The sequence below is a fragment of the Triturus cristatus genome, chromosome 8 (assembly GCF_964204655.1).
Source record: "Triturus cristatus chromosome 8, aTriCri1.1, whole genome shotgun sequence".
In the NCBI taxonomy this organism is placed as follows: domain Eukaryota; kingdom Metazoa; phylum Chordata; class Amphibia; order Caudata; family Salamandridae; genus Triturus; species Triturus cristatus.
In genome coordinates this window covers 1,625,117,054-1,625,129,438 of record NC_140591.1, presented here as the reverse complement: position 1 = coordinate 1,625,129,438, position 12,385 = coordinate 1,625,117,054, and the positions used below count along the sequence as shown (strand labels likewise).

The 12,385-nt window shown below is 53.7% G+C and overlaps 1 protein-coding gene across 1 annotated transcript in view; it reads right to left on the bottom strand.

Annotated features, from left to right (window-relative positions):
• LOC146808453 (transient receptor potential cation channel subfamily M member 2-like) overlaps nucleotides 1–12,385 on the bottom strand; it is a 2,757,229-nt gene that overhangs the window by 1,575,214 nt on the left and 1,169,630 nt on the right. The window contains exon 14 of the mRNA XM_085623562.1: nucleotides 2,439–2,568. Within this exon, the coding sequence (XP_085479688.1) occupies nucleotides 2,439–2,568 (130 nt within the window). The remainder of the gene's footprint in view (nucleotides 1–2,438; nucleotides 2,569–12,385) is intronic.

Here is a 12,385-nt window from a genome sequence, read left to right as displayed (position 1 = left end):
ATGTTATTTCGCCTTGACCGATTTTCGAGGTCCTCTGCGTGAGCTTGCAAGTCCACCTGCTGGTCTTTAAGGCGTATGAGTTCCTCCTGTAGGTGTTCTATCTCCTCGCTTTTGGTTTGTTCAGCTTCTTCTATGGCGGCTACCTGCTCTCCAAGCTCGTCAACATCATGGCGTATCTCCTTCACCTCACTCGCCACTTCGTCTTTGAGCGTTTGAAAATCCTCCCTTAGAGTGTTAAAGAGCGTTTCGAGAAATGCCCGGGTGATTGGCACCTCCCCATCATCTCGGTCTGCTTGAGATGTAGGGGCTGGGGAGGCCCGACCTCCTTTTCCCCCCGTCGTGGAGCCTTTGGTAAGCATCTCTTTTACCGATCTCTCCCCTTTCTTTCTCACTGTGGACATTGTGAGGACCTCCGTCCCCAGGTTGTGTGTCTCTGCTCTGGTCAGCACGTGCGTTGCAGGGGGACACTTCTGAACGTGCTTAAAGGCCAACGGATGCTTGACCCGCTGCAATATGTTTCTATGGGATTCTTCCTCCCTTCCAGTTCGTGTTGGGCGCTTAGCTGCTTCTGGGGGTTCTCTGAGATCTCCCGCTGCTGTGTTTCGTGTCCCGGCACTTCTTATGACTCAGGAGTTTCGTGATGTGCTGGCTGTGCGACCTATCCTCGTGTGTTCCCTCCTTGTGTTACTAGCAGGCCTCGCCTCTGGGCCGTGGAGACAACCAGGCGGCAAGCCCCGGGGCCTATCTCACCCTTGCCGCCAGGGTCCGTAATCGTGCGTCGGCTATGGCCCTGCTTCCAGTGTTCGTCACACTGTCCTTAGTGGCTCTTAGGGTTCCACCGCTGCCTCCGTTGAGAAGGAGGGCAGCCGCTTGCACGGGCTTTGCAGCCCCCTCCCTGCACTGTCCTGGCGCCTTTCCTGTTGCAGTCTGGCCGGATGTGTAAGCAATATCCCGTGCGTGCCCGTTGGTCTTGTGTGCTCACCTGGGCCTCACAGCGCCGCGACCGGGCTTGTTAGCACCCAGGCTGTGGCTGTATGTAGGGGAGAGGCTCACGGGCTGCCAGTGCCGCCAAGTGATCCTGGTGATTTGCGGCCTCGGTGTGCACCGCCCACGCGGCTTGGGGACTGGCGGCTGATGTGGTGATTAGTTGCCGATGGCAGCTGGCCCCCCCCCCGATGCTGATCGCCTCTCCGCCTGGGCCATGCGGGTGGGGGCCCTCAGCGCAACTTCCTCCCCGCTTCTTGCCTCAGATGTTGGATGCGCGCCAAACTAGGCCCACAGGCCGCGCCCTCGAATTCTCGCCACTGCCAAGGCTCGCTGTCTCCCCCTGCGCCACTCCCAACTGCTTCGGAACCGCCTCTTGCTCCGCAGGTACTCACACCTCGCAATTTGCGGCCTTGGTGTTCACCGCCCACGTGGCCTGGGGGCTGATGCGGTGATGGTTTGCTGGTGTCAGCGGGACCACCCGAAGCCGATCGCCTCTCCTGGGCCACACGGGTGGGGGCCCTCAGCGCAGCTTCCTCCCCGCTTCTTGCTTCGTGTGTTGGATGCGCGCCAAACTAGGCCCGCAGGCCGCGCCCTCAATTACTCACCGCTGCCCAAGCGAGGCTCGCTGTCTCCCCCTGCGTCACTCCCAACTGCTTCGGAACCGCCTCTTGCTCCGTAGGTACTCACACACCTCTGCCTGTGCACCGCCTCTGGTTGCCACCGTCTGTACCGTTAGCGCCCCCGCCAACTAAGGGTCGAGTCCTTCTCCCCTGGTCCACCACTCTACGGGACTCTCAGCCTGGGCGCCATTTCCACCTGCTGACTTCCGGACCGTAAAGCGTGTCGTACGGGAGCGCCCCTTGCCGGTATTCACTCTCGGGGATGTCGCTGCATTTCTGTTCGTTGTCTCGCTGTCTGCGGGGCACAACGGGGGGATTTCAAAAGCGTTTGGCTGGATAAGGGGACCCGCAATGGGGAGCCTCTGAGTCCTGCGACTGCTCAGGTCGCCAACTTGGCCACACCCCTCACATTTCTTATTTTAGAATAAATACAAAGGCAGTTTCTGTCAGGTCGAGGGTCTGTACAAAGAGCTCAGATCAAATAGTCTTGCAGAGCCAAGAGTGCATAATGCTCTTCCTGCCAGACCTAGATATCAAGGTGATAGTCCTTTGTTCCCTAGCACACTGTGGGAAACGTTTTTGGATGTTGTCAAAAAACTATGAAGAGAAGTGAAGTGCTCAGGATCCTCATCAGAAGGCTGGGAAAGAAAGGAACTGACATCAGTGAACACAGTCTGCTCCGTCGCTTCAGGGCCACTACAGAGTAAACATCGAGCCACATTACATCCCCAGTCCTCATTACAAATAAGTATCCATGACCCACTGGCATTAGAGGCTATACCATCTCATACATTAAAAGGAATAGTGATACCAAAAGCACTCCACTCTGACCGACTGCCCGCTGCCCGAAATGATCTGCCAAGGCCAGCATTTCATTGGATGTTTCTGCATGCTCCTCCATCTTGGAAAGCTTTAGAAGGATCTTGCGACAAGCTAAGGCAGCCACGATGCAGTCCTCATTCTGAAACAGAGGGAATAAATACATACGATTACACATGTGGGGAAAGTTGATGCTTCACTACAACCTAAGTATTGTATGAGGACAAGACATTCACAAGACTGCCAAAAACAAGACGTAACAGAGAGTTGAGGGACAGAATCCTGGGAAGTGACTGTCAAATTGGCACATGCAAACCCCCTTCTGTGCTTGATATTGTATTACAATGCCAGATAACATATCCTGAAACAAAGGTCAGATATTAACCTTGTCAGAGGGAGGCAGCAGACTTCTGCTCCTTAAGGACAGAAATCTGTCAAGCAGGCACCATTTACAAGGCAGTGTTAATTGGAAATGAGGTGACGCCACCCTGCCAGAGGTTTGGCAAACACCGACCAGTGATAACTAGGTGGCACTAATCACCACACATTTACCCTAGTGCACATGGGTGGAGAGATGTTGATGGGGCGACTATAAGGCCCACCATCATAGTACTGCTGGTATCCTTCAGTCTCCACCACTCCATGCTCAGGGAATCACAACGGATTTCTATTTTTCCAATGTAAGGCAACATGGTAATCTCTAGGATTCCTGGTCGTGTGAAATGCTGTTGATTGCTCACCCATGCCTGGTACAGCTGAGAGAATCCCTGGTAATCATATCTGAGCGGGGTGTGTCCCCAACAGGAAGGTAATGCTTAGGAATACTATGGTGCTTTGGAACCCCCAGGCCCTGAGGAAGTACTGGGACTCTCCCACATGCTTGCACAGCAGTGTGAAGAGCCTGGAAGTCTTTGCTGAGCTGTCCATCACCTCCTTACATCACCATGTGCCACATCTACCATCACCAAAGCGCTGCCTCTATAATTGAGGCAATTAACTGGTGGCTGCGGCTGTTAACTAGCAGAAAGGTTCTTGGCGTATTACTGGATGTAGGTGGTATAGCTAGGCAGGATTTCATGATGGACAAATTTCTCTAAATATAGTTTGCAATAACAGTAAGAGCCACTTAATAATAAAACAGCTTATTTTTTGAGCGCTCATGACAGTCTTTGACCCTCTTTGGACTTCTGTGGTGACACCAGAAAGTGTCACCTCAAAAGCATTCTGGATCTCAAAGTCTGTCTAAATATCCTAAGAAAATAGAGGACCCATCTCTGAAACAGAATTCTCTCACAACCAAATTCCTCCAACCATACTTAAGCTCCCCGAAATTTATTTAGCAACATAGACTTTTAACCAGAAAGTTTGGACTGAAATTCTATCATGGTACATAGGTCAAGAAAGTTCAGTATATATACACAGAAAGTGAAAATCAGGTTGGCCTTGACGAATGCCCCATTACCATAATGAAGGAACAAATTAGTGAATTTCTACAGTGCACAGCTACTCCAAGGAATGTCCCTGTCACAGAAGCAAAACTTGCAAATCAGTGCGTAGAACACAGGTAAGTTTTTAACACTTTCCTAAAAGAAGATTTGTGATGAGTGGCATGCAGGAAAAAAGGAAGCGGGATCTATTCAGTGCTGGTGAGGACTGCAAAGAAAAACCCTCCCATCCTAGCACGACGAAGCCTATAAACAAAGTTGATAACCATTGCCTGAGATTAATTCAAGCATTCCATCCATCACTGTTTTCTATATTTATTGTGTTGCCCTAAGTGGGATGGGTATACCCAGACGTGGGTCCTGTGCACACTGTCACTGGAAACAAGCTGTACCTAGCTGATGAGCCCATAACTAGAGAAAAACCGGTCCTGGATTGCTTGTGTTCCGGTTCAGGGAGTACCTGGATTGGCAATACAGGATGGACTGTTTCTACTGGAGCAGGGTCAAGACTGATTTGCATATAGCTGGATCCAAACTGAGGTGGCATGGTGTGCAGAATAACGATGGATTAGGATGTGGGCCAAGTGATTGCCAGTGGCTTAGATTTCAAACATTCCAATCATCACTTATTTGTATGCTTATTTTATTGCCGTCAGTGGGACGGGTATGCCCAGACGTGGATCGCATACACACTGTGTCACTGGAACCAAGCTGTACCCGACTGATGAGCCCATAACTGGGGCAAAACAGGTCTTGGGTTAGTTGTGTTCTGGTTCAGAGAAGACCTGGTTTGGCAGTTTGTTCCGGACTGTTTCTATTGGAGCAGGGCCCCCTCCCCATTTTGGGAAATTTTGGACCCTGTGTTGGCTCTCCGGGGTCTTTAGAACCTCAGCAAGCAGAGCCGGATAATCCAATTCTGATAAATGTATCCCTGGTGGTGAGCTCCCCGGGGCCTGTCATGAGGATAGCCACATGGCCCCCCTCCCCATTTAGAGCAAATTCACCCCAAGGGATGGTCTTCCCAGGGCCTCTGATGGCTTGGGTAGGGGGCCACATGGCCCCCTCCCCATATATATTAATTTTGTTCCCAGGGGTGGGCTCTCGAGGGCATGTAACAGCTGGGGGAGGGAGGCCATGTGGCCGCGCGCCCCCTCCAATTAATAAAACAAAGCCACCCCAGCACCATTTTGCTGTTTTAGGTTTTCAATTCCACAGAAGTCCCACAGGATTGCAGTAATCGTTTATGATTTCATTTTTTTTTTTTCTTTTTTTTTAATTTTTTTAAACCGTTTATTACAAGACTCAAAAATATACAAATATGGGCCTACAACCTTCCGGCCGGCCGCTAGCAGTGAAAGGAGCATACGATATACATTTATAAAACACATGGTGCTGCGGCCGAGCATGCACAGGAGGTAACATCGTTGCGAGCCACACTGTCCAGACCCCACTATACGGTTCCATTTTAAACTTAAAGAACAACAAATACAAACAAACCCACAAGGCAATCCTCAATCGGAAATAGCAACACGTGCTCCCCTGGAGGGGGGATCCTAGCCATCCATAGGAATCTCACGAGGGGGGAGAGATCAGAACTAGGGCTGGGTACACCTAATGCCCAGGTACTGGGGGGATGAGTTGGCTAAGGGGACGGGGCCGGCGACGGATCGGGCAATAACGGTGGAGCACAGATTCCCCCGCGGTAGGCGTACCAGGGGCCCCACACTTTCACCCATGTCGCAGGCTTACCTCTCGCCACATACACCACCTTTTCCCGAAACATGCACCAATCCATATGTTCCTTCCAGGCCGAGACAGTCGGGGGCCTCTGGGATCCCCACAGCTGGGCAATATCACGCTTGGCAACCATATACCCCAGAGTCGCCCACCACGTCTGCGGCACCGAGTAATCGGTAGGCTCCCACACATTCAACAGGCATCTCCTCGCTTCGGGCAACAGCGCCACATGCGTGACCACTCGCAGCACCTCATGCACACCACGCCAGAACCCCGCCACCTCCGGGCACTCCCACAAGATATGCAGAAAAGTTCCCAGCGCACCACACCCACGCTTACACAAACCGTCCTCAGCGTAGCCCATACGCAGGAGCTTTGGCCCCGTCATGTAGACCCTGTGGAGTATCTTGAGCTGGACGAAGCGAAGGCGAGCCGGTATGGCCACCTCTTTCGGGGAGGCCACCGCGGAGATCCAGTCCTCGTCGTCCAGCTCCAACCCATCGGCCACCCAAGCCTCACGAAGGGCAATCAACAAGTCTGAGCGGTCGTTGATCAGTTTTTTGTAGATCAGTGAGATCGTGCTGTCAGGGACGTGTCCGTCCAGCACTCTATCCTCCAGGGGGGAACACTCCGGGATGGAGGCAACGTCCGAAAAGACGGAGCCCAGCGCATGCCGGACCTGCAAATACCGAAAGTACTCGCTGCCCTGCAACTGAAATTCCGTCTGCAGCATCTCAAACGTTTTAAATCCTCCCCTCGTCCAGAGATCCCCCACTTTGCTAATGCCTATTAAGTCCCACTGCTCAAAGCCCTTCGAGGTCCACAAGGAGCCCAACCGCTCAGACGCATATAGTGGTGACGCCCGGGTCAGACGGTCCTTCCATCCTATAGCTGCATTGGCCGCGTGCCACACGCGCACCATGACACGCGTGGGGCCCGTTAGGCGAGCATCAGGCGCGCTAGAATAGAGCGCTCGATTATGGTCACCACCTGGGAGGAGCATCCTATCCATTTCAAATGCCGGGTTTAAGGCGGGCCCATATAGGCCCTGATTAATCGCGGCTTGCTGGGAGGCCCAATAGTACCGTTTGATATCTGGAAGGGCAATCCCCCCATCATACCATGGGAGCGTCAGCTTCGCCAGGGCAATACGTGGCCTCCCGTCCCAGAGCAGGCGGCGCTGCAAACTCTCCACTTCGCGGAAGTAGCGCGCCGGGACGAGGTCCATAGTGTTCTGCAACGCGTCCAGGAAACGCGGCAGCGACATCATTTTAAACAATGCCGCCCGGCCGAGCGGCGAAAGCGGCAAACGCCGCCAGCGCGCGACATCCTCTTTCAGATGCTGGAGGGGGGGAAGCAAGTTCCGATCATACCGAGCCTCCGGGTCCAGAGTAATGAAGACACCCAGGTACCTAAATCCCTGCGGGGCGACCTGGATCGGACAGCCCCGCGGGAGGATAGGAGCCTCCCCAAAGAGAACATACACACATGATTTAGCCCAGTTGATGACCAGACCGGAGTTACGACCGAATGAATGCAAAACATCAACCAGTACTATAAGTGATTTACGTGGGGAAGCTAGGTACAAGAGGATGTCATCAGCGTATAGGGATACGCGGTCCTCATACTCAGGGGTCCAGCGGAGACCACGGATGGAAGGCTCCCACTGCAGCCACTCCGCCAGGGGCTCCAAGGCAAGTGCAAAGAGGAGCGGCGATAAGGGGCAGCCCTGCCGTGTGCCCCGGCCCAGCTCGAACGGAGCTGACACTCTTCCGTTCACCACCACCTGCGCCAATGGGCCCGAATACAGCAATTTGACCCAATTGATGAACCCTGGGCCGAATCCAAACTTCGCAAGCATCGCCCAGATATATGGCCACTCAAGCGTGTCAAACGCCATGGTGGCGTCTAAGGACGCCAAAATGGCCGGCTCCCGTATGAACGGGGCACGTGCGAGCACACCGTGCAAACGCCGCAGATTAAGGGCTGTGTTGCGATGGGGAATAAAGCCCGATTGGTCCTGATGAACCAAATCGCCCACCACACCGACCAGCCGATTGGCCAGTACCTTGGCAAGAATCTTGGGCTCCGCATTCAGTAGCGAAATGGGTCGATAGGATGTAACCCGGTCCCGAGGTCTCCCTTCCTTGTGGATGACCACGATTGTAGCCAGACGTTGGTCCAGCGGGAGGGAGCCCACCGAGTGTGCCGCCAGGAACATAGCCAGGAGGTGGGGTGCCAGCGTATCCGGTCGCAACTTGTACAACTCGATAGGGAGACCATTCGGACCCATGGCCTTGCCGGAAGCGACCGAGCGTATGGCGAGGGCGATCTCGTCGGAGGTGGGAGCGGCGTCCAACGACACCCTGTCATCCCCGGAGAGGGACGGCAGCGCGATATCACTGAGCAGGGCACGGGAATCCTCTTCCGAGCAGGGAGACACCGGGGAATACACCCCACGGAAATAATCCGCGAAGCAGGAGACAATTTCTTCTGGCTCAGTTACACACACACCATCCGTTTTCTCAATCAGCGGGACCACACGATTCGCTCTCTCTTTTTTGTCCAACCACGCTATAAGTTTACCAGCCTTATCACCCACATCATACAGTCGCCCCTGTTGCTCTCTACTGAGGCCCCTGGCCGCCTCCGTGACGAGGGCCCTATAGGCCGCTTGCTTGAGTTGGAGGACATACAATGCGGCATCCGTCACCCCACCTTCTAAATTACCCTCCAACTCGGCTATTTCAGCCTCCATCCGGGTCACCTCCTCCCGCTCGCGCCTCCGGGCGTGGGAAATAAGGGATAGGGCCTCCCCTCGGAGTACTGTCTTGAAGGCCTCCCATAGCGGTACAGCCGAAGGCACAGACCCCACATTCTCATCAAAATATCGCTGAAGGGATTTAATCAATTCAGCGCGAATGGTGGGGTCGCGCAGGTACCAAGGATTGATTGGGACCACCCTACCCTCACCCCTCGGAAAGACATCAAAGTGCAGTAGGAGCGGGGAGTGGTCCGAAATACCCCGTGGCAAGTGGCGCACCTCTCCCACCCTCCCAACATAGGCCGCCGGGACAAGGACATAGTCTAGTCGTGAGAGACTACCATGGGCTCCCGAGTGGAAAGTGTACTGCAGCTGCGTGGGGTGTTTTAAACGCCAGCAGTCCACTAATCCAAATGTATCCAAGAGGCCGGGTAGCCACGCCTGTGCCCGGGGGAGGTCCCTAGGGGGGTGACGATCCACAGACCCAGATACCACCGCATTAAAATCCCCCCCCACAACTAAAAGCCCCCCCGGAAGGCCAAGGAGAAGGCGCCCAAGGTCCGCAAAGGTGGTCGACTGCAGCCCCGGTGGGATGTATACTGACACAAAGACAACCACTTTGCCCTTCAATCTTCCCACCAAGACCGTGTAGCGTCCCCTGTCATCGTGGAGCACCTCATCAAGCTCCAACGGGAGCGAGTTCTTCACCATGATGCCCACACCCCTTGAGCCGGACGTGAAGCCCGAGTGAGCCACTAGGCGATAACCACGCCGATTCATGGCGCAGAAGGAGTTGCCAATAAGGTGTGTCTCCTGCAGAAAGACTACATCGGGCGAGATTCGCTTCAAAAACTGCAGGACCACACCCCGTTTGATCCTGTCCCCCAGTCCATTCACATTCCAAGACAACAAAGTTAGTTCCCTACCCCCCATCATGTACAGAAGCCATCATTCGTCCCCCGGAGAGCACTTTAGAACTAACACAAAAATACGTTTGCCTTGTGATAAAAACGAACAACACCCCATCCCTACCCACCCACCCCAACAGAACTCCCCCCTCCCTGCACCCCTGCATGAGCCCAAACAGCCCCCCCAACGTGCAGTGTGCCTGTCGCCCCATATATAGTTAGACTAACTAAACCCCCTAGAGGAGGAGGGAGAACCCCCAATAGACCCAACACAACCTCCATAGGAGGGGATCTTACAAAAACTGACGCAGAATCAAAAGTGGCAACATTTTCGTCCAGAGTGAGGCCCAATATTAGATCCTCAGTCCCGATCCAGCGTGCCGTCTCCCCCCGCCGCAACACCCCCCCCGCCCCCCCGATCACGATCCCCGGGCAGAGTATCCAGCCAGTCCCCGGCCGCTTCGGGACGATCAAAGAAGTGAGTGCGACCATCCACCTCCACACGCAGCTTGGCCGGGAAAAGCATGGCGTATTTGAGGTTTAGGTCCCGAAGACGGCGTTTGACGCCTAGGAAGCTCAGTCTTTGCTTCTGGACCGCTGGGGTGAAATCAGGATAAAAATTAACCTCCATATTGTCAAGCTTGACCGGTCCATGCAGTCTGGAGGCTTGCAGGATAGCGTCTCTATCCCGAAAATTGAAAATCCGGGCGATGAGAGGTCTCGGAGGGGCTCCGACCCTCGGCCTTCCCCCGGGAACCCTGTGGGCCCTCTCCACAGCGAAGAATTTGCTCAGCCCCGTGGCTGGAGATGGGTAGCAATCAGGTCCTCCACAAAGAGATCCGCCGCCGCCTCCTCCCGTCCCTCGGGCACCCCAATAATGCGGACGTTGTTCCTCCGTGCCCGACTCTCGGAGTCCTCCAGGCGTCGATCCATAAGCGCACTCGCCTGACTAAGCCGGCGCACCTCTGTTTGCAAGGCCGCCACATCTGTCGTTAGGCCCGATGCGGTGTGGGCCAAAGAATCTACTCGATCGTTGGTTTTGGAAAGATCGGCCCTCACCAGGCCAACATCCACAAGGACCGAGTCAATCTTCTGCGCCAGTGTATCAAACCGCTGGCCCACCGAGGCCTTCATCTCGGCAATGGCGCCCATGACATCTCGCAGAGTCAGATCTGCGGGCAGGTCTGGGGCATCAGGAGGGCTCTCAGGGGACTTGCGCGGTCCATCGGGAGATCCCTTCTGGAGGGTATAGCGGTCCATACTGTTGGCCTGATGGACGGCGCCACGCCGGGTCGATTTGGTCTTTGCCCGGTCTCCATCTTGTTTCGTGGCCATGGCCACCAGTCTCCCAGTCGCACCAGCCACGTCGTGTAGGGCAGGAAAGCAGGGCCACGAGCTCCGGGGGGGCCCCCTCAGAGCAGCGGGGTGGATCACAGCCGGCAGGCAGGCAGAATCTCCCAGCAAGGCCACACCACACCAACAGCAATGGCTCCGCGACCCAACCTCGCAGAAACGACAAGGTGGTGCGAAAGCGAAAGCGAAAGTGCGGGGTACGCGAGTCGCCAGGCCCTGCCCGCCGCTGTTGTTCACTTTGTCACTGGATCACCCCACAGCGCAAATCCGGGGTCCGGCGAGAGGAAGGCCGCAAACCTCAATCGGTGCTCACTCCGGTGTTCGAGGTCCGATTCGGAAGCGGAAAACGGGTGCCACCTCAGCTCGGGTTCACCAACATAGTCCCCTCATCCAGGACAGGATAATTTCAGGATAATCGTAGGAGGTTGCGGAGGTCCTCGGGAGCCTCGCACCTACGCGGCCATCTTGGTTGCGCGCTAGGCTCCTCCTCATGATTTCATTTTTTGTTTACGCTCGGGGGCATAGGGGAATGGTTCTTCTGGGGTCCCTCTTGGGGGGTCGAAGGGACCCTTTAATATATATTATGTGTATCTATATTTATATGTATATCTATAGCACAGACAAAGTCGCGTAATGAAGTTGCCTCGCCTGTCGGAGGCTGGTAGGGCGGTCGCCACCGCCAAATATTCCAAGGTATTTCTCCTCCACAAAGAAAAGAAAAATCAGCCACAGCAACGAAGCTCAAAATTCTGTCAATGTTCTTTTATTGCCAATAAAAGAACATTGACAACATTTTTAGCTTCATTGGAGTGGCTGATTTTTGTTTGTGGAGGAGAAATACTTAAAAAAAAAACAAATATATATATATATATATATAATCTCACACTCCCGCTTCCGTCTTCCTCCCTTCACTCTAGGTCGGGTGCTGCACAGCGCGGTGACAGACACCGCGCATAAATTCAAGCTCGGGGTAAAATACTTCCCAGCACTCACGGGAACAGTTCCAATCCCTGATTTTATTGGGAAATGAAAACGAACACGACAAGACACATTTCGGCAACCGCCTTTCTTAATAGTATTCTGGATGGAAGATTTAGTAGATGCGTGACTGTCTGGATACGTGAGTGATTAAATGTGTCTTACTGAATGCATGGGTTAGTGACTAAACTGTGTGAATGTCTGTATCAGTCTGTCTGTTGTTGTGTAAGCTGCTGCATGGGTTAGTGAGTAGCTACATGAGTGTCTATATGGGTCATTGATTGGTTGCCTGAGTATTTGTATGGGGGCCTGTGTGTGGGGGTGGGTGGGAGGTGTGTGACTCTGTGCATAGATGTATGAGTGGTTGATTCACTGGGTGTATGGGTTCAAGAGTGCATGTGGTAACAGCTGTATGGGTGGGTAGGTGTGTGTATGGGTGCGTTGGTGAGTGAATGGACATCTCGGTGGTACATGTCCAAGTAACTACATATCTAAAAGGCAGTGTATGTGAGAGTTGGAGTATATACAGGACTATATGTGAGAGTCAGTGATTGTGAGAGTGGCTGTATGGATGAGTGTGTACTTGTATCAGTGATTGTATAAGATAGTAAGTATGCGTTAGTATCTGTATGAATAAGTGAGGTGGTGTGTGTATAACTGTATAGGTGAGTAAATAGAAGTGTGATTGATTCTTTGCATGACTGACTAGGTGTGTGAGTAACTCTGGATGAGTGGCGGTGTGTGTGTCTGTGTCTCTATAGGTGTATGAGTGCA